Source organism: Octopus sinensis, linkage group LG26 (assembly GCF_006345805.1).
Source record: "Octopus sinensis linkage group LG26, ASM634580v1, whole genome shotgun sequence".
Lineage (NCBI taxonomy): Eukaryota > Metazoa > Mollusca > Cephalopoda > Octopoda > Octopodidae > Octopus > Octopus sinensis.
The window spans coordinates 17,255,069-17,276,391 of NC_043022.1; the positions used below are offsets into that span (position 1 = coordinate 17,255,069).

At 40.7% G+C, this 21,323-nt stretch overlaps 1 protein-coding gene across 1 annotated transcript in view; it reads right to left on the bottom strand.

Annotated features, from left to right (window-relative positions):
• LOC115224853 (protein FAM83G-like) overlaps positions 1-11,167 on the bottom strand; it is a 12,693-nt gene extending 1,526 nt beyond the window's left edge. Inside the window, exons 1-2 of the mRNA XM_029795800.2 lie at positions 11,132-11,167; positions 5,153-5,938 (exon numbers count right to left, since the gene is read on the bottom strand). Coding sequence (XP_029651660.1) covers positions 5,153-5,896 — 744 coding nt within the window. The 5' untranslated portion in view covers positions 5,897-5,938; positions 11,132-11,167. The remainder of the gene's footprint in view (positions 1-5,152; positions 5,939-11,131) is intronic.
• Positions 11,168-21,323: the final 10,156 nt, after the last annotated feature.

Sequence of the window (21,323 nt, forward strand, 5' to 3'; positions counted from 1 at the left end):
GACTCAGCTCAGCCTCTGTTGCCATGACGAAGTTTAACAACAACGGAAAAACAATTTCATTGGTTTTCCAACAAGACCTTAGTGACTATGAAAATGTCTAGAGTGGCACCCCAATGTCTGGCTGCATTAGTTAAGGGATCTTGACGAAAAGTCATTTTGAGATGTATTTGGTTATACTACTAAATATAGACACACACACACACGTGTGTATGTTTGTGTGGGCACACATATATACGTGTGTGTGTGTGTTTTCATGCCTTCCTGTCTTGACATCACCTCTCAACTGTCATCAAACATCATCATCATACAAGTAGTGTCATTTGTTTACAGTTTTCTTGTAAAAAAAAAATACTGTTAAAAGGACTTGGGAGAAATATCAACTCATTTGGGAACTGGTGAGTGTTGGCAACAGAGAGAGCATCCAGCTATAGAAAAAAAATCTGTCTCAATAAATTTTGCCTGACCCATGCAAGTTTGGAAAAGTGGATGGTATTAGGCGGCGAGCTGGCAGAATCGTTAGCACGCCGGGCGAAATACGTAGCGGTATTTCGCCTGTCGTTACGTTCTGAGTTCAAATTCCGCCGGGGTCGACTTTGCCTTTCATCTTCTCGGGTTCGATAAATAAAGTACCAGTTACGCACTGGGGTCGATGTAATCGACTTAATACCTATGTCTGTCCTTGTTTGTCCCCTCTGTGTTTAGCCCCTTGTGGGTAATAAAGATATAGAAATAGGTATTTGTGTCTGGCATTTGACAGGGCACAATGTCCAGTAATCTGTTGGTCACTAACGAAACTATCAACAAATGGGTAGTGAAGGCCATAGTGGCCATACTGGTCAAAGCTGCAGGAAGTAGAATAAGAGTCAACAACAGCTTCGGTGATGAATTTCGATGAGCAGCTCTCAACCAGAATCCCTAGGACCCTTGGGGTCCAAATAAGGTTTTGTGGTTGAAATTTATGTGCAATAAAGTGCTTCTAATTCTACAAGTGCAAGAGTGGCTGTGTGGTAAGCAACTTGCTTCCCAACCACATGGTTCTGGGTTCTTCTACTACAGCCTTGGACTGGTCAAAGCTTTGTGAGTAGATTTGGCAGATAGAAACTGAAAGAAGCCCGTCATATATGTGTGTGTGTGTGTATGTGTTTGTCTCCACCACCATCGCTTCACAACCGATGCTGGTGTGTTTACGTCCCCTGTAACTTAATGGTTCGGCAAAAGAGACCGATAGAATAAGTACTAGGCTTACAAAGAATAAGTCCTGGGGTCAATTTGTTTGACTAAAGGCGGTGCTCCAGCATGGCCGCAGTCGAATGACTGAAACAAGTAAAAGAAAATAAAAGTAAAGGAATACACAAAATATTTTAATTTTTTATATAATTCCTAATAAAGTTTAATTATAATGTTTAATTATAATTATATAATTATAATTTTTAATTATAAGAAAACAGTAGAATTTTCCTTTATACACCTCGAATAGTTATGGGGACTGAGTAGACTAAAATAGGAATCAAAGGAGTTCATAGGTTAAAAAATGGTTGAGGATCACAGATTTAAATTGAAGGTAGGAGTCCATCAAGGGTCAGTGTTTGGTTCCCTCCTAATCATCAGAATCCTACAAGCCATGAAAAAGGAGCTTAGGACTGGCTGCACATGGCAACCCCTATATTCTGATCATTTGATTCTCATGGCTGAAGCTAGAGTGCAATTAGAGAAGAAATCCAAAGGAGGGAAGCTAAACCTAAAATCAAGAAGCCTCCATGTCAACTGAGCAAAGACACAAAATTTTAGCAAATTAGAAAGACGACAGGACCCTTGCTATCTTCAGGGGAATCATCTTGCTTGAAAAGTTCATATAAACTCTAAACAGGACATTTCCAACACCGTCTCTCTCTCTCTCTCTCTGATTGTTTCACTATCTTTCTCTCTAATTCTCTCTCACCTTCCTCGTCCTACTGAGATAGTCAAACTATCTCCTCTCCCATAAGATGACTATCTCTGTCCCTCTGTTATCCTCTAACCTCTCAGCTGGTACACACCCACTTTGTTCAGTTCCTTCTCTCAGCTGAGAGGTCTTTGTCTTGCAGGTTAATTAATGACCCCATTGATGCTGGTGCCATGTAAAGAGTACCTGTGCCAAGTGCCACTTAAAAAGCTCCACTGCCGGTGTCACATAAAAAGCACCCAGTACACTCTATAAAAAGGTTGGTGTTAGGAAGGGCATCCAGACATAGAAACCATGCCAAAACAGCCAAAGGGACCAGGTGCAACTCTCCAGCTTGCCAGCTTCTTGCCAAATTGTCCATCCCATGCCAACATGGAAAACTGATGTTAAACGATGATGATGATGATGGTTACCCAATATAAACCATGGGCACACAAAGGACCTAGTGGAATGACAGGCAGACAGAGAAGGTCAGCTTGTCTGTGATAGTTGCACTGGATCAGTGTGTCCTACAAACCCACTGAAAATCGATTCCCTTAAAAGCCCAGAGAGTTCATTAGAAGTAGTTGATAGGCTTTGTTACCTGGGGGACAATACGTACCTGAAGAAGTGGTTGCTCTGATGATGTAGCAGCCAGAGTAAGAAAGGGTGGGAAACATTTCAGGGAGCTACTATCACTGCTGTGTAGAAGAGAGAAATGGGGCCTTGGATGGAGAGGACTTGAGGCGACTGGAAAGAAATGAAGCTAGAAAGCTTCATGAGATGAGCAATGGAAGCTGGCACGAATGAACAGTTTAGTCATCATTACTCTGTGAGGAGTTTAGGGCTGGTTTGTATGTATGTAGTTTATTCTTGTAAATAAAAGTTCATCCAGGAAATGGATTTTATACGTAAACCTGATGAGTCAATATTTTTGTGGTATAAGTAAAATAATACCAATGCAACCTACTGTTATATATTCATCATCATCATCATTTAATGTCTGTTGTCCATGCTGACATGGGTTGGATGGTTTGACCAGGGCTGGTAAGCTGAGGGACACAACAGACTCCACTCTGATTTGGCATGGTTTCTACAGCTGGATGCCCTTACGTGCCAGTGGAATGACTCCAGTGTCTGCTATGACTATGATTTCGCTTATCTTGATGGGTCAGCATATTGCCAAAGGTCTTGGTCATTTGTCATTGCCTCCATGAGGCCCAACACTTGAAAGGTGCATCTTACTTGCCACTGGCATGGGTACCAGTTATGCAACACAGGCATCAGCCACGTTACCTTGATGTGGCCCATCACTCAACAGGTGCTTTTCACATGCCACTGGCACGGGTGCCTCTGTGAGGACCAACGCCCATACCAATACTTTTCTGCTAAAAAATCAATAAAACAATTGTATCTCATCCCCTGGAAGATATCTGATCCTGTATATCTCAACACCCTACTCCCAACTTCAATTGCATGGCCTTGTCTTGTGAGTTACTCAGGGACTGCTGGTGCCACGTAAAAAGGACCCAGTACACTCTATGAAGAGGTTGGCATTAAGAAGGGCATCCACGTATGGAAACCATACAGAAGAAAATATTGGCACTTGGCCCAGTCCTCTGGTTTGTTAGCTCCTCTCATGACATCCAACCCATGCCAGCAAGGGGAAAACGACGTTAAACAACGATGATGAAAATAACGATATATGCGTGCGTACGTGTGTGTGTGTGTGTGTGTGTGTCTAGTCTATACATATTACATATATAAATATATATATGTAATATGTACGTACAGGTTTGGTGATGTATACACGTTTGTATGTATATCATATCCATACATATACATAGATACATACACATACATGCATATATATATATATATATATTATATATATATATATATATATAATATATATATATATATATATATATATATACACACATACATACACACACGCGCACGCACAGTTATATGACCCAACCATGCCCCACCCACGAAACGTTAAAAAAGCGAGTGAATTTCCGTTGAAAACCATCTAGAAATATGAAATGTTTGCCTTTAACCAAGATATAAAAATAATTTTATTAAAGGAAGAGAAGGAGAGAAACCTAAATGAAAGTGAAAATTCCCAAGCTAATAAAGCTGGCCACAATGTTCGCGATAGTAGTTGCAGTGAAAGACAAGATGAAACTCGTTTCGTTTCGTGTTCCTTTTCTTCGGATTTTTGTTAAATTTAATCTAACCTAAATTTCATTAGTAAAATTAAACACGCCACAATTTGAAGCAAGACTTTAAAAGAAACTATCAGAAATGTTTATATAAATATTACATCTCTCTCAGATCGTGTTTATAAATCTGTTGGTATTGATTACACAAAGTGTGACATAGTAATTAGCACATATTCTTGTTTCGAAAACAATAATTTATTACAATTATATGGCCGAAAGATTTATTTTAATATATTAACCGTCTAAATGTTAATCTTAATCCTAAATATGGTTTGTAGTAAAATATTCTTTCTCATTTCCTATATATCGACATTTCATTCATAAGTATTGAATGAATGAGGCATGTCCAAAGTGAGGAACACATCCTAAGCTGAAACGAAATTTAACCCCGATCTAGTCTTCTTGTAAGGAATCGCCAAAATTATTTTCTTTATTTTTATCTTTTGAATAATAATATAAGCAAGAATTTATGAAAATGTTAGGGTTGTACGGGATGGCTATGCGCAGTTATCTGCGAGTACGTGTGTATACATACATTATATATATATACTGCATGTATACATTTATGTGTATGTTTTATATAAACACTTTCAGACAAAAGTGTTTTAGTAACACACATCTACCTATGTATGTGTGTGTGTATGTAAGGATATAACACACACACACATGCACAAACATATATAAAGACTTGACAATTTTTTACGTTCAAAAACATGTAAGCGCTCGATACATGCCTGAATAGGATGCCTGATTCTACACACACACACACACGCACAATCACACACAGAGGTACTGTAGTTAGGTAATTAGGCAATTTTGTCGGTGCTTCCTGTCTCGGGTTGAACACCAGACATGAATGCACAGTGAAGTGTGAATGGGGTGTGGTGTGTATGTATGTATATGTATATATATTTATATATATATATATATATATATAATATACGCAAGGTGATCATGTTCTTTCTCGCTCGTATTTTATACATGGTGTGAGCAGAGTACATACCTGTGTGGCGTCCAGGAGTATATCGACCGTGACCAGGGCATTCGATGCTGCCTCACACAGGGCGTTATATATGAAGATGTCAGTGAAAAGGAACATGGAGATTTTGATAGAGAATCTGGCTTGGCGAATGGTATCTAAGATGACATCGTGAATGTGGGGCAAAGAGTCAAATAGGGGTGGCTGAAACAACACACAAACTTCAGTCTTGGGCAACGTTGGGGGTATCCGATGCGGACTGGAACCTGGCACAAATGCGTACGGATTGAAACGGCTATCCGTCGTATCTTCTTGCTTGTCATCGCTGCTTGAATTCGATTGGGGTACCACCGCATCACCGTCGTCGCCAGCCTCTTTGTCTTCCGTCTGCTTGTCCCGAACCTGTCCATCGCTACTATCTCCAACTCTATTTCCATCGCCTATAAGTTGAGACACCCTAACATCGCCATCACCATCGCCAGCACCCTCGTCGACATCAACGCCACCAATTTGAGCTTGAAGCTTAATTCCAGACTGACCTGTCCATTGATGAATTCGACTGGTTTTTAAGATGAACTGTAGTCGTTCACTGGCTGAGATACTTCCCTGATCTTGGAAATATTTCTCTTCCTCGTCGCTCAGGAATAAAGGAATATTGTTCGTTTCTAAATATGTGTAGAAGGCTTCCAAACCTTCGTTTGCCAAAACGAAAACCGATTCGTACTGGTTCTGCAGCAGGTTCTCCGACATTGCTGTTGATGTTGTCATTATCTTGCTGCCAAGATCGCGACTACTGCTACTACGGCTACTGCTGCTACTACTACTAGTACTACTACTGCTGTTGCTGCTACTGCTGCTGTTGCTACTACCACTGTTGTTGCTGCTGCTGCTACTATTCCTTGTTGTTGTTGTTGTACAAGATATGGACGACGTCGACCCTGCTACTGCTGGCTCTCAGTTTCAAGTTTCTCATGGGAAACCTTTAAAAGATAAAAAGTGAAACAAAAAAAAAGAGAGACAAAGAAACAACGACATTTTCACATCGTCTTCCGCGGCTGTTTTCCATCAACCCCGACCAGTTTTTCACACCCAGAAAACAACCCCTTAATCGTCGTCTCCTGTGATCCCACATATCTCATCCAGTCTTTATTTCTTTCATTCTTCGTCGATGCTATTTATTGCTGGGCCCAGTGGGTCTCATCCAGGACCCACCAGGATCCTGGGTGGGGTCTATATAAGGTTTTGTTGATAAAATTCTCGTACAACAAATTAGTTATACGTCTAAAATACACAGAAACAATTTTAGCAATTTTTTTAAAATACAGTTCCTAATAATACTTAATTATAAAAATTAAAGGATTTTTAAACATGGAATGGTTATGAGGGTCCATCTGAGCAAAATATTAATCAAAGGGGGTCCGTGGGGTAAAATAAGTTGAGAGCCCCTGAGTTAAACGAAATTTAACACAAAAAGGTTTTAAATAATAGTTTCTGATTTAATTACAGGGACAGTAATTTTGAAGGGAAGGGGTTAATCGATTAGAACGACCCCAGTACTTGACTGGTATTTTATTTTAGCAACCCTAAAAAGAAAAAAAAAGAAGAAAACTAAGGCACAGTTGACCCCGATGACATAGCAACACGACCAGGTGATAAATAATAAGCCCCTTATTAACTGCAGAATTTTTAAAATGTCAAAAAGTCTGTTCCGAAGAATTAGTAAAATGTTTATCGTATTAAATGTTGATGGCAACATTTTTTGGCGGGTGTCCGAAAAAAGTTGCGGCCCGACTAAGTGGGCAGGAGCGAAAGATTAAAAGACAAAAAATGCTTCTCGCATAAAAAATATTTCAACATTATTTTAAAAACAATCTATCAGCTGGTTGCTTCTTGGATTTTCGTCGCCTGGACACGAGGATTACCTTAGCTTCACTCTTACAGTCGCTGTTGTTATCAATGACGATGATGATGATGATGAGGGTGGTAGTGGTGGTCATGGCGATAATGATGATGATGATGATGGCGAGGGTGATAATGACAGTGATGACGATGATGATGATGATAGTGTTGCTGTTTCTGATGATGATGATGTCACAGCAATTAAATGTTGTCTACCTGTCAGGGATGTTGTTGTTACCGACGATGCTGCACTCGTTGGTGTTGCAGTCCCTTGCATTGCAACCACCGCTGCTGCCGTTCCTTGTTGCAACCGATTATCTTTTTCCTATGACTGCTGCTGCTGCTTCATCTGATCATTCATTACGGCAATCAGTAATGTTGATAGATGAGAGGTGTTGTTGTTTAACCCCAGGTCAACCCGGACTCTCCAGACCTATGATCAAAGCTGTTCATTTCATGACCCTTCCATCACCGTTTAAGATACAGTGGTGCACCTTGGACACACGTGTCTCTGCCCTTTCTTCTTGAGACACTGGGATGTGGTCCCCACTTTTTTCTCTTTTTACTCCATGGCCTGGTTTCAGGCAAAGTAAGTTTTCCATGGCCCAGGGGATCACACACAGAAAGCAATACACAATTAAGTGCATGATACATAATTTAATTATTACATACACACACACAAACACACACACACACACACCATGCACATACATACATACATGTGGTTAGAAGCTTGCTTACCAACCACATGGCTCTAGGTTCAGTCCCACTGTGTGGCACCTTGGGCAAGTGTCTTCTACTGTAGCCTCAGGCCGACCAAAGTCTTGTCAGTGGATTTTGTAGACTATATATATATAATTTGTGAAGACCTGTTGAGGCAAGTGAAAATCAAAATCAAAATCAAAATCAAAATCAAACCAAATCAAAATAGATGAACATCAATGGAATTTGTATCTTTGTGGTACCAGTGCTGGTGGCACACAAGAAAACCATCCGAACGTGGCCGTAGCCAGTACCGCATCGACTGGCCTCCGTGCTGTGGGCACGTAACAAACACCATCCGTCGTGGCCGTTCGCCAGCCTCATCTGGCACCTGTGTCGGTGGCACATAAAAACACCATCCAAGTGTGGCCGTCTGCCAGCCTCGTCTGGCACCTGTGTCGGTGGCACATAAAAAACACCATCCGAGCGTGGCCGTTCGCCAGCCTCGTCTGGCACCTGTGTCGGTGGCACATAAAATCACCCACTACACTCTCGGAGTGGTTGGCGTTAGGAAGGGCATCCAGCTGTAGAAACACTGCCAGATCTGACTGGCCTGGTGCAGCCTTCGGGCTCCCCAGACCCCAGTTGAACCGTCCAACCCATGCTAGCATGGAAAGCGGACGTTAAATGATGATGATATATATATATATATATATATATATAATATAAATTAACAATTGAGGATAAAATCTTATCTACGAATAGTAGTACCCTCAATATAATATAAATATATATATAATATATATATATATATATATAAGTACATATATATATATATATATATATATATATATGTATATATATATATATATATATATATATATATATATATATATATATATATATATATATATATGTATGTATGTATTATGTGTGTGTGTGTGTGTCTTTGTGTCTGTGTTTGTCAACAATGACAATAACAGCTCCTGGGTGCTGGTACCACATAAAAGCACCTATGCCGGTGCTGCATAAAGGCATCCAATACACACTATGAAGTGGTTGGCATTAGGAAAGGCATCCAGCTGTAGAAGCCATGCCAAAACAGACAGGGAGCCATGGCAGATCTTCAGTTGGTCAGCTTCTGTCAAAGCGTCCAACGCATGGAAAATGGACGTTAAATGATGATAATAATATTTATATAGGGACAGGCATAGTCGTGTGGTAAGCAGTTTACTTCCCAACCACACGGTTCCAGGTTCAGTCCCACTGTGTGACAAATTGGGCAAGTCTCTTCTATAGACCCAGGCAGATAAAAACATTGTGAGTGAATTTGGAAACTGAAAGAAGCCCATCACATGCTGATTTGTTTGAGTAAAACCCTTCAGAGTGGTACCCCAGCATGGCCACAATACAATGAGTGAAAGAAATAAAAGATAAAGGATGTGTGTGTGTGTTTGTCCCCCACTATTGCTTGACAACCTGTGTTGGTTTGTTGACATCTCTATAACTTAACAGTTTGGCAAAATAAACTGATAGAATAAGTGCCATACTTCAAAAATAATTTACTGCAGTAGACTGAAATCCTTCAAAGTAGTACTCCAGCATGGCCACAGTCCAACAAAGACATATCTAATTCATGAATGTATGGGATGCGATGGCATTGCGTCAGTGACCAGGTCAAAGAGTTGGCGAGAAGAAGATTTTGATTGGAATTAAGTCTTTACAAGGCTTTGAATGATTGCTATGTGTTTTCCCCTCTCTAATGCAAGGGTTCTCAGCTGGGATTCTTATGGGCCCTTTGGGGGTCCACGAAAGATTTTGTTGTTAAAATTTATCTGCAGGCACAGGCGGGGCTTTGTGGATAGGGGCAGACATGGCTGTGGCACATTGGGCCAGTGTCTTCTACTATAGCCTTGGGCTGACCAAAGCCTTGTGAGTGAATTTGGTAGATGGAAACTGAAAGAAGCCTGTCATATATATATATATTTATATATATTTATGTATGTGTGTCTTTGAGTCTGTGTTTGTTTCCCCATCGCTGTTTGACAATCAGTGTTGGTGTGTTTACATCCCTGTAACCTAGCGGCTCAGCAAAATAGACTGATAGAATAAGTGCTGGGCCTAAAAAATAAGTCCTGGGGTTGATTTGTTCAATTAAAAACAGTGCTCCAGCATGGCTACAGGGGAATATTTCAGACTTTGACAATGCGTAAAATATTTAAAATATTTGAACAATTTTTTTGTAGGATTTGGTTGAACATGGAAAGGGTATGAGCGTCCATCCTAGTAACATAGGAATCAAAGGGGTCCATAGGTAAAAAAAAGGGCTGAGACCCACTGCTTTAAAGGGTTAGGGTTAATTTGCTAACAAAAAATTTCTCCCGTTATGCAATTAACAATAAATTCCTATTTGTTGTTGCATGAAAATTTTCTTGTGAATTTCCTGGACCCTCTTTTGGAAAATGTTGTACAGCACTGGTTTAGAGGATGTTCCATGGAAGTTCTTTGCATTCCAGTGTGTGACAAGTCCATTAGCAGCAGGCAGGAATAATATCTTCTTCTTCTCTCTTCTAACAGGCAGTCATTACCATATATCAGTCTGCTAGTCCCTTCCATCGACCCCCCCCCCCTGTGACTGACATAAAAGCTGTTGGTGTGTTCACTGCCAAAACATTCCACTCCCACATCTACACCATGCAGTTCTGTCCCCAAATCCACACCTTCCGTCTTGTCAGACTAATCAAATTCTGTGACCTTTTACCCACAGATTCTCCCCCTCCACCCTGGCTGATATTAAATTCTCCAATCCACCTACATGAACATCCCTCTCTGTACTTCTAAATTTCCTTCCTCGCCCATCCCTCTTTGTGTATCTAAAGTCTATTTCTCATCCAACCAGGTATCCTCTTTTCTATCTAAAATTCCTTCCTCATCTGTCTCCGTATCCCTTTCTGTATATCTAAATTCCCTTCTTCGAGTACCCCTTTTTGCCTGTCTAAATTCCCTTGGCTGTCCCTCTTGCCTACATCACCCGGCTGTCCCCGCCCCCAATCTGTTTTCTTCTCCGTTTCCCAAAGTATCCCCTTTCCTCTGTAATCACAACAATCTCTCCTCTTCAGACATTATCTCTTCAACGCAGCCACCAAGCATATTTTTCTAAACCCTTAAATAAACCCTTCTCTTCAATGTGTTTCATCTAAAGATTAATTTCATTATAATGGGTCTTCCACCCGTTTAAAATTATAAAATATTTTTGATTAAAAGAAAAAAAATGTCCCTTTTTTTTGAGTTTTTGTTTGTTTTTCAGTTTCTTTTTTATTTTCAAACTTTCAAAAGATTTGCTGTCAGTCATGCAGACTATTGCAGCATATAGTACTTACTACTACTGCTATTACTACTACTATTACTACTACTACTGCTGCTGCTGCTACTGCTACTACTACTATGCTGTGTGTACATGCATATATTTTTGTGTATATGTATGTATGCATATATGCATGCCTATACACAAACATACACACACACAAACATGTACTTATATAGACACATACACACACACATATATACACATGCAGATGTGCATATACACACATATGCACGTGCACACACACACACACACACATGTCTTTTAGCCTTTACTTGTTTCAGTCATTAAATTGCAGCCATGCTGGGGCACTGTTTTGGGGGAATTTTAGTTGAACGAATCGACCCCATCTTATTATTTAAAGCCTGGTCCTTATTCTATCAGTTCCTCTCTGCTAAGTTAGGGGAACATAAACAAACCAATACCAATTGTCAAAGTGGTTTTGTCAATCACATGCATCATCTTTGCTACATTCACCCACTTTTTTTAAAAACTTTCATGAGACAAAACCTGCTTCTCCATTCTCACCTTCCTTTTGAAGTGGTACTTGAAAAAGTTGATGAGCGATTGGCCAGAGAGGTAAGTGTTTGTCTCTAATCCTTTCGCTTGAGTCCACCACACACATTCTTTCACCATGGCCACCAGTCCGATGAAGACTGCCTTGCCTTCCCGGTTGAGGGAAGGTGGCGGAGCAATAGCCATAATAGACTCGACCAACAGGTGGACTCGTCCCACACGGGACAGCAGCTGTTTGGCATAAGTCCACAGGTCCGAAATGGTTGGACACTGCATGTGTGCATGCAGAATGGTTTCGTCGCCTTGACCGCATCTCGGGCAATTCGGTCCGGTTTGTCTCAAACCATGCTGGTATAGCTTTTCCCGAATAGGTAATGCTTATCGATAGCACTGCCAGGCCAGGGATCTGTGGTGATTGTTCATAGGTCCCGGCCCGAAAGTTGTCCTGAACAAGCTTGTCAGGTGTTCCTCGTCGACGCAAAGATTCTGCCCAAGAACGTCATTGCACCTCCCCTCCACTAATCCTTTTGGTCAGCTGAAAGCAGTTTTGGCACAAACTTGGCAGACATGCATCTCATACCCAAATCTTCAGGGATAATGGACTGAACTGAACCGTAATTAATCTGCACATCCTCTGATAAGGATGGTGATTCGACAATTTCCCCTCACAGCTGCCATGATTTTCTCAGTTCTTCTGGTTGTTCATCAATATTAACATATTTTTGGCCATCTTGGAAATGTCTGAACCACTCAGACAGACACTTGTGTACGGCTCATACACCCCTCTCCATACACCTTCTGCAACCTTGCATAGGCCTCTGAGCAGGTATCGCTATGACAGCTTTTTCTGTCATAGTTGATGTGATGATCACACGCTACACACCTTCCTTCCAAGCACTGCTGTAAACAGCAGATGTGAGCTACAATGTTAAAACTTAGTACCCACACACAGCAGAGTTCAAAGTCAATCCATGCCAACTGGCTTCACTTTCCATGCTTTAGCTTCGTTGCTATGGCAATATTCTGGATACTTATTGATCAGACCTTGTGTATACACACACACACACGCATCTACATACCCACAAGGAAGTGATACTTGGGTAGATAATGTGGGTTGGGTCTACCCAGACTAATACTAGAATATCTTTGTCATGACTTCACAGTTCTGCCTTTTCAGTCTGCATCAGTATAGAGCGATGTGTGAGTGTGTGTGTGAGTGTGTGAATGCATGTGTGTGTGTATGTGTGTGTGCATGCATGTGTAATGTTTAAATTATTTTCTGAGACATATTTCATACAGGTATTTAAAATAATAGACCCAAATTCAAGACACAGTTACTGAAGACATTCAAATCCCTTCGTGGTCATGAACTAATAATTTGGTTATGGTTCATTGATGATGTCTTTTTTGTCTGGGAAGGATCACAGGATAGTTTAATAGACTTCTTGCATTTCTGTGACTGTTTTGCTAAAAACTATGGCTTTAAGTCAAACATAAAATTTACGTCTAGTTTTTCAAAGTTAAGTTTTCTAGAGGCAGAATAGTGACAGAGTTATTTTGCAAGCCCAAATCATCCCACATTTACCTCCACCACTGCTCCGATCATCCACATCATATAATTTAGTCAAATCCCAAATCCCAATCTTTTAGGATAAAATGGATTTGTACTGATATTAGGGATTACTGGAAACATTCAAATGTTTTTGTACACTGGCATGTCAAATGCAGTTACAGTAAATCATGATTAAAGGAAATTGCAAATGATACGGCTAAGGTTAGTGGCACCGAAATTTCACTGGTATTTCAAAGGTGTTCCATGAAAGGTACCAGAATGTTGTGGAAAGATGTCCTCATTTTAAACGTATATTTCTTCAGTCACCTTTTTAGCCTTTAGACAGAATAAAAATATGAGAACTATTAACTTCTACTTCTGACTCCAACTGACATTGGAGTTTCTGCACACCGTACCTTGAAGAACAGTTGCAAGAGAAGTAAACCCTGTTCAATGTGCAACCACATGAGCCAAGTGAATTCCATCAGGAATCATAACAGAAATGTTATGCTTTATATGGAAGGTGAGACGTAGAGAGATTCCCATTTAGTGTACGCAGTAGAATGCATCAAACACAACTTATGTTGGTTGTACAATGGAACAATTAAACAAAAGATTTAATGTCACAGATATAGTACCAAGAAGAATAACCCTAGTTCGACAGACCTTGAATATCAAATGGCTGTAATTTTGAAAAAGACTTGAAAGTGGATATTCTCAGAAGATATTCTGAATCTACTACACATTCAGTCCTCAAAATGCATGAGGAGAAATATGTTTGTGGGTTATTAATATCATACCCTTTACACAAAACTGTTTGGTTGAATAGTCTTCTTTTCCCTTTTCTTTTTTCCAGTTGTAAACTTGGAAATTGAAGACTGATGATGTCATTCCATCACCGTGGGAACGCTGGTTGCCTCATTCCAATTTTTGAATTTGAAGTTTTATAATTTTGAATTTCTATGTATCACTTTTCATTTTGAACTTGACAAAGACAGACAAGCTGTCAAAATATCATTCAACCAACAAAACATCAATTGCAATCGCATCGCTCACTTCGTATTGTCTATTTGCCTTTGTGAGGAGTTTTGTCAGTCTTTTTAAAATAATAATAATAATAATAATGAAGTGTTATCATGTACATTGTTTTGTCTTGGTATAAAAGTTGGGCTACAGCAAATATTCTGCTCAATACCACAGATTTGCTTGTCAGTTGCTTGACCTTAACCAGTTGACCATGTCCCTTAGTGGCTGACAATTTGTGCATCACTGATCACGAGCAGATGTAGTGGGGGAGCATCATAGCCATGTGTTGAAAGGAATTCTTGGAGGTCTGGATAATTCACCTTTGGAAACATGGGTGGTTCTTTCAACATCCTTAAACAACCCTTATTCAGGGACCTTTTGAGCGGGATGGGCTACTTGACCAGAAGAAAATTCTAACTGTGATGCATGTGCTTGGTGTACCCTTATCAGACGGGTAGTCATGATATGGGATTCGTATATTTTACCCCAGTGTCACTTTGATGGCATGCACTACTGTTTCACTCAATAATAATAATAATAATAATAATAATAATAATAAAATTTTACCATCCATCATCGTGGAGAAAACATACAAATTTATGGAACAGAACATTTTCCCCACTGAATAAAAAGGTCGCTGATGAGGCTCATATGGATGCAGAGACCAACTCTTAATCAATCACGGGATTCTTGAGAACTGCCATAACAAATGCAGAAATCTCAGTTCTGCATGGATTGATTATAAAAAGACAGTATAGCACATTCATGGACCTGGAAATCACTGGATATCTTCAAAATTTCTCCTGTGATTTCAAACTTCCTGAAGCACATGTCAATGTGGAATACGAATCTCCAATTACACCACTCTAATGGAGTACTGACCACAAAAATATTAATATCATCATTTTCCAAAGTGACCCACTTTCACCTTTAATTTTCTGCATAACCCTAATACCCCTTACTAGTGAACTTAACAGAACAGGGTATGGATATAACATTGGTGACAAGAAAATAATTCATCTGTTTTATATGGATGACTTAACACTCTATGGCAAAGACGATAATGAGCTTGAAGGACTACTTTGTACTGTGGAAGCATTCAGTGATGACATTGGGGTGGAATTTGGTCTTGAAAAATGTGCCAAGGCCAGTTTCCAGAAAGGGAAACTGAAGACCTCATTCAGTGGCGTTGGATGCTGACACAGTCATAAAAGAACTCGAGCAGGAACAAACTTAGAAATACCTCAGAATAAATGAGGGCTCTGTCATTCAACATGCATGTATGAAAGAGAAGATCAGGAAGGTATGTTACAGGAGAGTTCGAGCAGTCCTGATATCCAAGTTGAATTTACACAACAAGGTGTTTGCTATAAATTCCTAAGCAGTTGCAGTTGTTATTTACAGTTTCAATGTATTGAACTGGAATATGAGCGAAATAAGGAAGATAGACAGGAAAACCTCTAAGATGCACCACCCAAAGGCAGACGCAGATCGTCTTTACCTACCCAGAGCTCAAGGAGGTCGAGGCTTGATCCAGTTTGAAACCTACAAAACCACCACAACTTGACTAGCAAAATACCTTGAAGCAGCCAACGACTGGATGCTAAAGCTTGTTGAAAACCATGAAAAATATAAAAAGCTTCATTCTGTTATGAAGGAGAGCAAAAAATCTTCAGATAAGTTTATGCATAATACCTGGGTTGGACAGCATGGGGGAAGTACAACAGTGGAAAGAAATGAAGCAAGCATGCTCTGTTGGGCACGGAATAGAATTATAAGAATGCGTAGAGGACATGATGTGAATGTGGTGGGTGGAAAACTGGGCATGTGAGAAGGGTTGAATATAATGTGCAAGAAAGAAGACAGCACTGGTGTGGGCGTAGGGACAAGGATCATCATATAAAGAAGGGCCTATCATTAGATGTGGATGGAACCTGTAGAAGAGGGAGACTCAAGAAGGTTTGAGACGAGGTGGTGAAGACTGATCTCAGGACATTGTACCCCACAGAGGAGATGACATAAGAGTCATTTGGTGGGTAATATGTGCTTCATGAGAAGACTCACCCACGTCTTCAAAACTGAGTTCTTGTACAGCTGAGTGCATGTGTGCAGGAGGTATTTAGATATATTTCTAAGTTGCTCCTGAAGTTTGTGTGTGGGACAAAGCATCTACGGTATATATTTCCTCCCCCACAATATATATATATATATATATATATATATACACATATAATGCTGTGCCAGATCAGATTGGAGCCTGGCGCAGCCATCTGGTTCACCAGTCTTCAGTCAAATCGTCCAACCCAAGCTAGCATGGAAAGCGGATGTTAAAGGATGATGATGATATATATATATACACACTGTGCTTGAGGTGACCTATTGAGTCAAGTGCATCAACATCAAAAAATCAAATGGAAATTGTAGTTGTGGCACCTGTGCCAGTGGCACGTAAAAAGCACCACCCGGACGTGGCGATGCCAGTGCCGCCTTGACTGGCTTCCATGCCGGTGGCCCGTTAAAAGCACCAACCGATCATGGCCATTGCCAGGCTCGCCTGGCACCTGTGCGGTGGCACGTAAAAAGCACCCACTACACTCACGGAGTGGTTGGCATTAGGAAGGGCATCCAGCTGTAGAAACATTGCCAGATCAGACTGGGCCTGATGCAGCCTCTGGCTTCCCAGACCCGGTCGAACCGTCCAACCCATGCTAGCATGGAAAGCGGATGTTAAACGATGATGATGATGACATACATACACGCACACACATATACTCGGGCTAAACTAACCTCCTCTTCCTCCTCCTACTACTACTCACCCCCACCCATATTAAACTATTTCCACATATTTTTCTAGTTCACATAAACTAAAATGACATTTCACCACAATTAGCTACAAAAGTCATTAGCCATAATTAATAATATTACTTATTACCCTAATATAATAAACCCAAAGCCAAGCATGTGCAACCTTCTGCAAAAAGCGGGCCGCATGAGACATGGTTCATTACTAGGCGGGCCGCATTACTAAACCATTCAAGATGGTGATGGTGGTGGTGGGGGGGTGTCATTCGGAAAGTCCCGTCAGGCGGCAGAGCGTTCGCGATTGCTGTAATCTCTAACACTAGTTTTACAAGCACTCCCTCCTTATCTGCCCCTGCAATAATCTCCTGTCGCCAGGTGGTGCTCAGTTTCAACTTCCGTTGCGAAGGGAACCAGCCAAGCAGAACCGACTCCGTCACGCTTAAGTTAACCTTTTCAGTTTCAAAATCGTTTTTCTCTCAGTCATGGGCAAATCCTTTCCGATAAAGCGGTCGCATCACTAAATACATTTCATAGTCATTTTTTCTTCATGATGGGGAAAGCCCCGGCGGTCGCTCCTTGCCCGTGGCTGAGAGAAATCTTTCTCTCGATTTAATTAATTGATTTTCAATTAACTTCGTTAAATTCTTCGTTAAACTTCATTTTTATGAAGAACTAACAAAGTTTACCTATCGCAGAACCTAATATCTTCTTTGCTTAATTAATTTTGTCAATTAATAATCAATAACTAAAACAAATTATTTCGTTTTTTATTTTCTATTTGGCTTAAAAGTTTCTCCTCTTTTTTAGTGTTGAACCTTTTTCATTTATAAAAACCTAACCATTCGTTATGCCATTCTATAAGTTTGGATTTTATTCCCTCAAATAATAATTATATACTGTTGTGTCTGGGGAGAGTCGTTCTCTTTTAGTTTCCTTATAATTTAACAAATTCACCGGTGAAATTTCCACTTCTTTATTCTTCTGAAATTTTCGTTGCGTCGTGCAACCTTTTCAATAGTTTTAGACTCATTCACACTCATTCATGATGAGCAAAAGCCAACCTCCCCCAATTCAACAGTCAGAGACGATTTTTTTAATACGAGAAGGTCTTAAACTCGATTTCTCTCACAAACGAGAATACTAAAAATGAATCCGGCAGATTCAAAAGTAATGTTGGCAATCCTTGTCCTCTCAAGAATAATAAAGTTTGGTACAAGTTACGGCTACTTTTTTCAGAAGTCTTTTTTTTTTTTTTAAAATATACGGAAAAATACTGGGATTATGATTCTGAAAATAATTTGCCAAAAATTTTTGTAAAATTTCAATAAATAAAAAGAAACCCTTTCCTCGCAGTCTTCGGCTGCTTTTTTCTGAATTAAAAAAAAAAATTATGCGGAAATGTACGGTGTACCTGTCTGTCTCTCTCTATGTATGTATAATGTATATATATATATAATGTATATATGTGGTTGTAATTTACTGCTCCGTTAAGGTAGGATCAAAAAAGAAAAAAAAGAAACTACTCCATCCAATAAGAAGAGATAAATATCATTTAATGTATTAAAATAAGATCAAGAATCCATTCGTTGCCCCTTTTTCGATAATTGTACATTAAATAAAACACACGCACACACAAACACAAATTTTTTTCTCAAAATTTCATTCTCACTTCTTCCTTTTTCTGTTCATGGAAACATTGGAGTTTGGGGTACCTCGAAATAGAAAATGTAGGAAAAGATAGACGATTAGAATGGAGGTGAACGATTGAAGCGAAATCCCGAGTCATTCGCGACGAGACGCGACATGTTGGGAACGGTCGAGGGGAGGTAACTGTGGTGAACCTTCACTGACAACTTTTAAGATGTTGCTCTCATTTACGAAGACGTGGGTGTGTGGGCGGGGAGCTCGATTCCCAGCCATATGTTCTCGGGTTCAGTCCCACTGCGTGGCACCTTGCACGAGTGTCCTCTACTATAACCCTGGGCTGACAAAAACCATGTGAGAAGATTTGGTAAAAACTGAAAGAAGCCCATCAAACATACGCGCGTGTTTGTTACCCACCGCTGTTGGTTTGTTTACGTTGTTCTTCGCTGTTCGACGAAAGTGATCGATAGAACGAGTGACAGACTTTGTGAAGATATGCGTTTAACTGCTGGGGTTGACTTCTCATTTTTGGGAACTCTTTTTACTGATCGTTGGAAGTAGCGTTGCAAATGTTTGCTTTCTTTCACATTTCCAGAAGAATGAGCGGGGGTTAAAGAAACCATCTCCGAGGGTAAGGCGGGGGAATAACAGTTATGAGATTTGTCCTACTAAGTAATTCGTTCTGCTAAACAAACCTTCGAGTCTGTGCCCCAGCATGGCCGTCATCCAATGAGCTGAAACGAAGGAAAGAAAAGAATAGAAGAGGATTACATTTAACAAGCACGCAGAAGTTTATTGCAAGTTAGTTAAAAGTAGATATCTTGCCCCCCCCCTTCCACCCCCACTTCCTCTGTGTGTGTGTGTGTTTTCCTGTTTCTATTCTTCAGTAGCGACCTCTGTAGTCTTTTCGTTACTTCATGTTTTTTATTTACAGAGGAAATCATGATCAATTCCTGTCTGTTTTCCATGCTGGCATGAGTTGGACAGTTCGGTAGGATCCAGTCAGCCACAAGGCTGCACCATGCTCCAATGCCAGTTCTGACATGGTTTCTACAGCTGGGTGCCCTTCCTAACGCCGGGGTACCTTTTACTTATCAGCAGCACTTGTGCAGTTGCCGGGTAGCTTGAAAGACTAGAAAAGAATGAAAAATAAAAAAAAGAAAGGAAGGGGGAAAAGCCACCTTCACTAAGTGTGTGTAGGGTGAGGAGGGGTGGCTTTATGCCAGGGACAAACAGAGGTGTCTTGTTACGGATAAGAGACATGGCTACCCTTATATAAGGGTGGGTGGACATGGCAAGAGGGTACAGGAAGGGGCAGCGACAGATGGATGGACAGGAGTGGAGATAGTAATAATAAACAGTAACTGCACGACAATGTGAGGTATACTAGCCATCTCAGTATGGCTAACCACTAAGGGTGGGTGTTACTGTAGCTTTTAGCCCCAGGAGATCATCGTCTCCAGCTGGCTTTAGACACACCATCTGTGCACTTATGGTAATTGCAAAGGGAGGTCATCCCTCTCTCGTCAACCTAAGTGATGGACTGCAGTTTCTAGGTATTTACCCGTCTTTGGCGTACGGCAATCACCGGTTTACGATGAAAGGGAGACCTGTTTGCAAATCCTTATTTATTGTTTTTCCAGTAACTTCCGTCACTGATTTCGAAAAACTGTCTGCAAGCAATAATAAATCTCTGAACGAGATGTAAACAGTAACCGCTCGACAACGTGAGGTATACTAGCCATCTCAGTGTGGCTAACCACTAAGGGTGGTTAGCCATATTGAGATGGCTAGTATACTTTACGTCATAAGTGGAGATAGTGTTTGATAGGAAGTAAGTATGGGTGGGGTGGTGGATAGAAAGAGGGACGGGAGTAGGAATGGGGAGGAAGGAGATATACACATGTGGGAGCTATAGTGTGTGGGTGTGATGGTAGACATGAGAGGGGCTGGGAAAGGTAGATGCGTGGGGGGGAGGGGATAACAATGAGAACGGGGTGGGGGTAGGGAAGGGAAGAACTGTTAGCACAAAGAATTAGGGGTTATAAAAAGGAGTATTTGAGAGGTGGGGAAGGGCATGTGAGGTAAGGGGTAGAGCAGGGAGATGAGATGTGGGAAGTGCTTAATGGGGGTAGGGCAGGTAGGTGGGGTCAGTGTCCAGCAGAGACAACAATTTTTAGGATTTTATATTTGCAATCATGGATGGGTCTTCTTGAACACCAACCCTCCCAGTCCTGTAGCACCTCCTCTGTGAGGCCCAGCATCTGGAGATCAGCCTTCACTACATCATCTCTTCCTGGTTCTCCCCTCCACTTCAAGTGACCAACACTTCTTTATTCAGCACACATGACCGAACCAGTGCAGTCTTCTCCTTTGCTCTTTACATCTGATTCCTCTGATGCTTAACATCATAAACGGAGTCACATGGATGAGTGGTTAGGGTATTCGGCTCACGATTGTGAGGTCGCGAGTTCGACTCCTGGTGGTGCATGTGTGTCCTTGAGCAAGACACTTTATCTTACTTTATTGCTCCAGTCCATTCAGCTCAATCAGAAATGAGTCATACCAGTAATTCAAAGGGGTCCAGCCAGCCTTGTCACATTCTTTGTCACACTGAATCTCCTTGAGAACCATGTTAAGGGCACTTATGTCTGTGGAGTACTCAGCCATTTGCACGTTCAATTTCGACC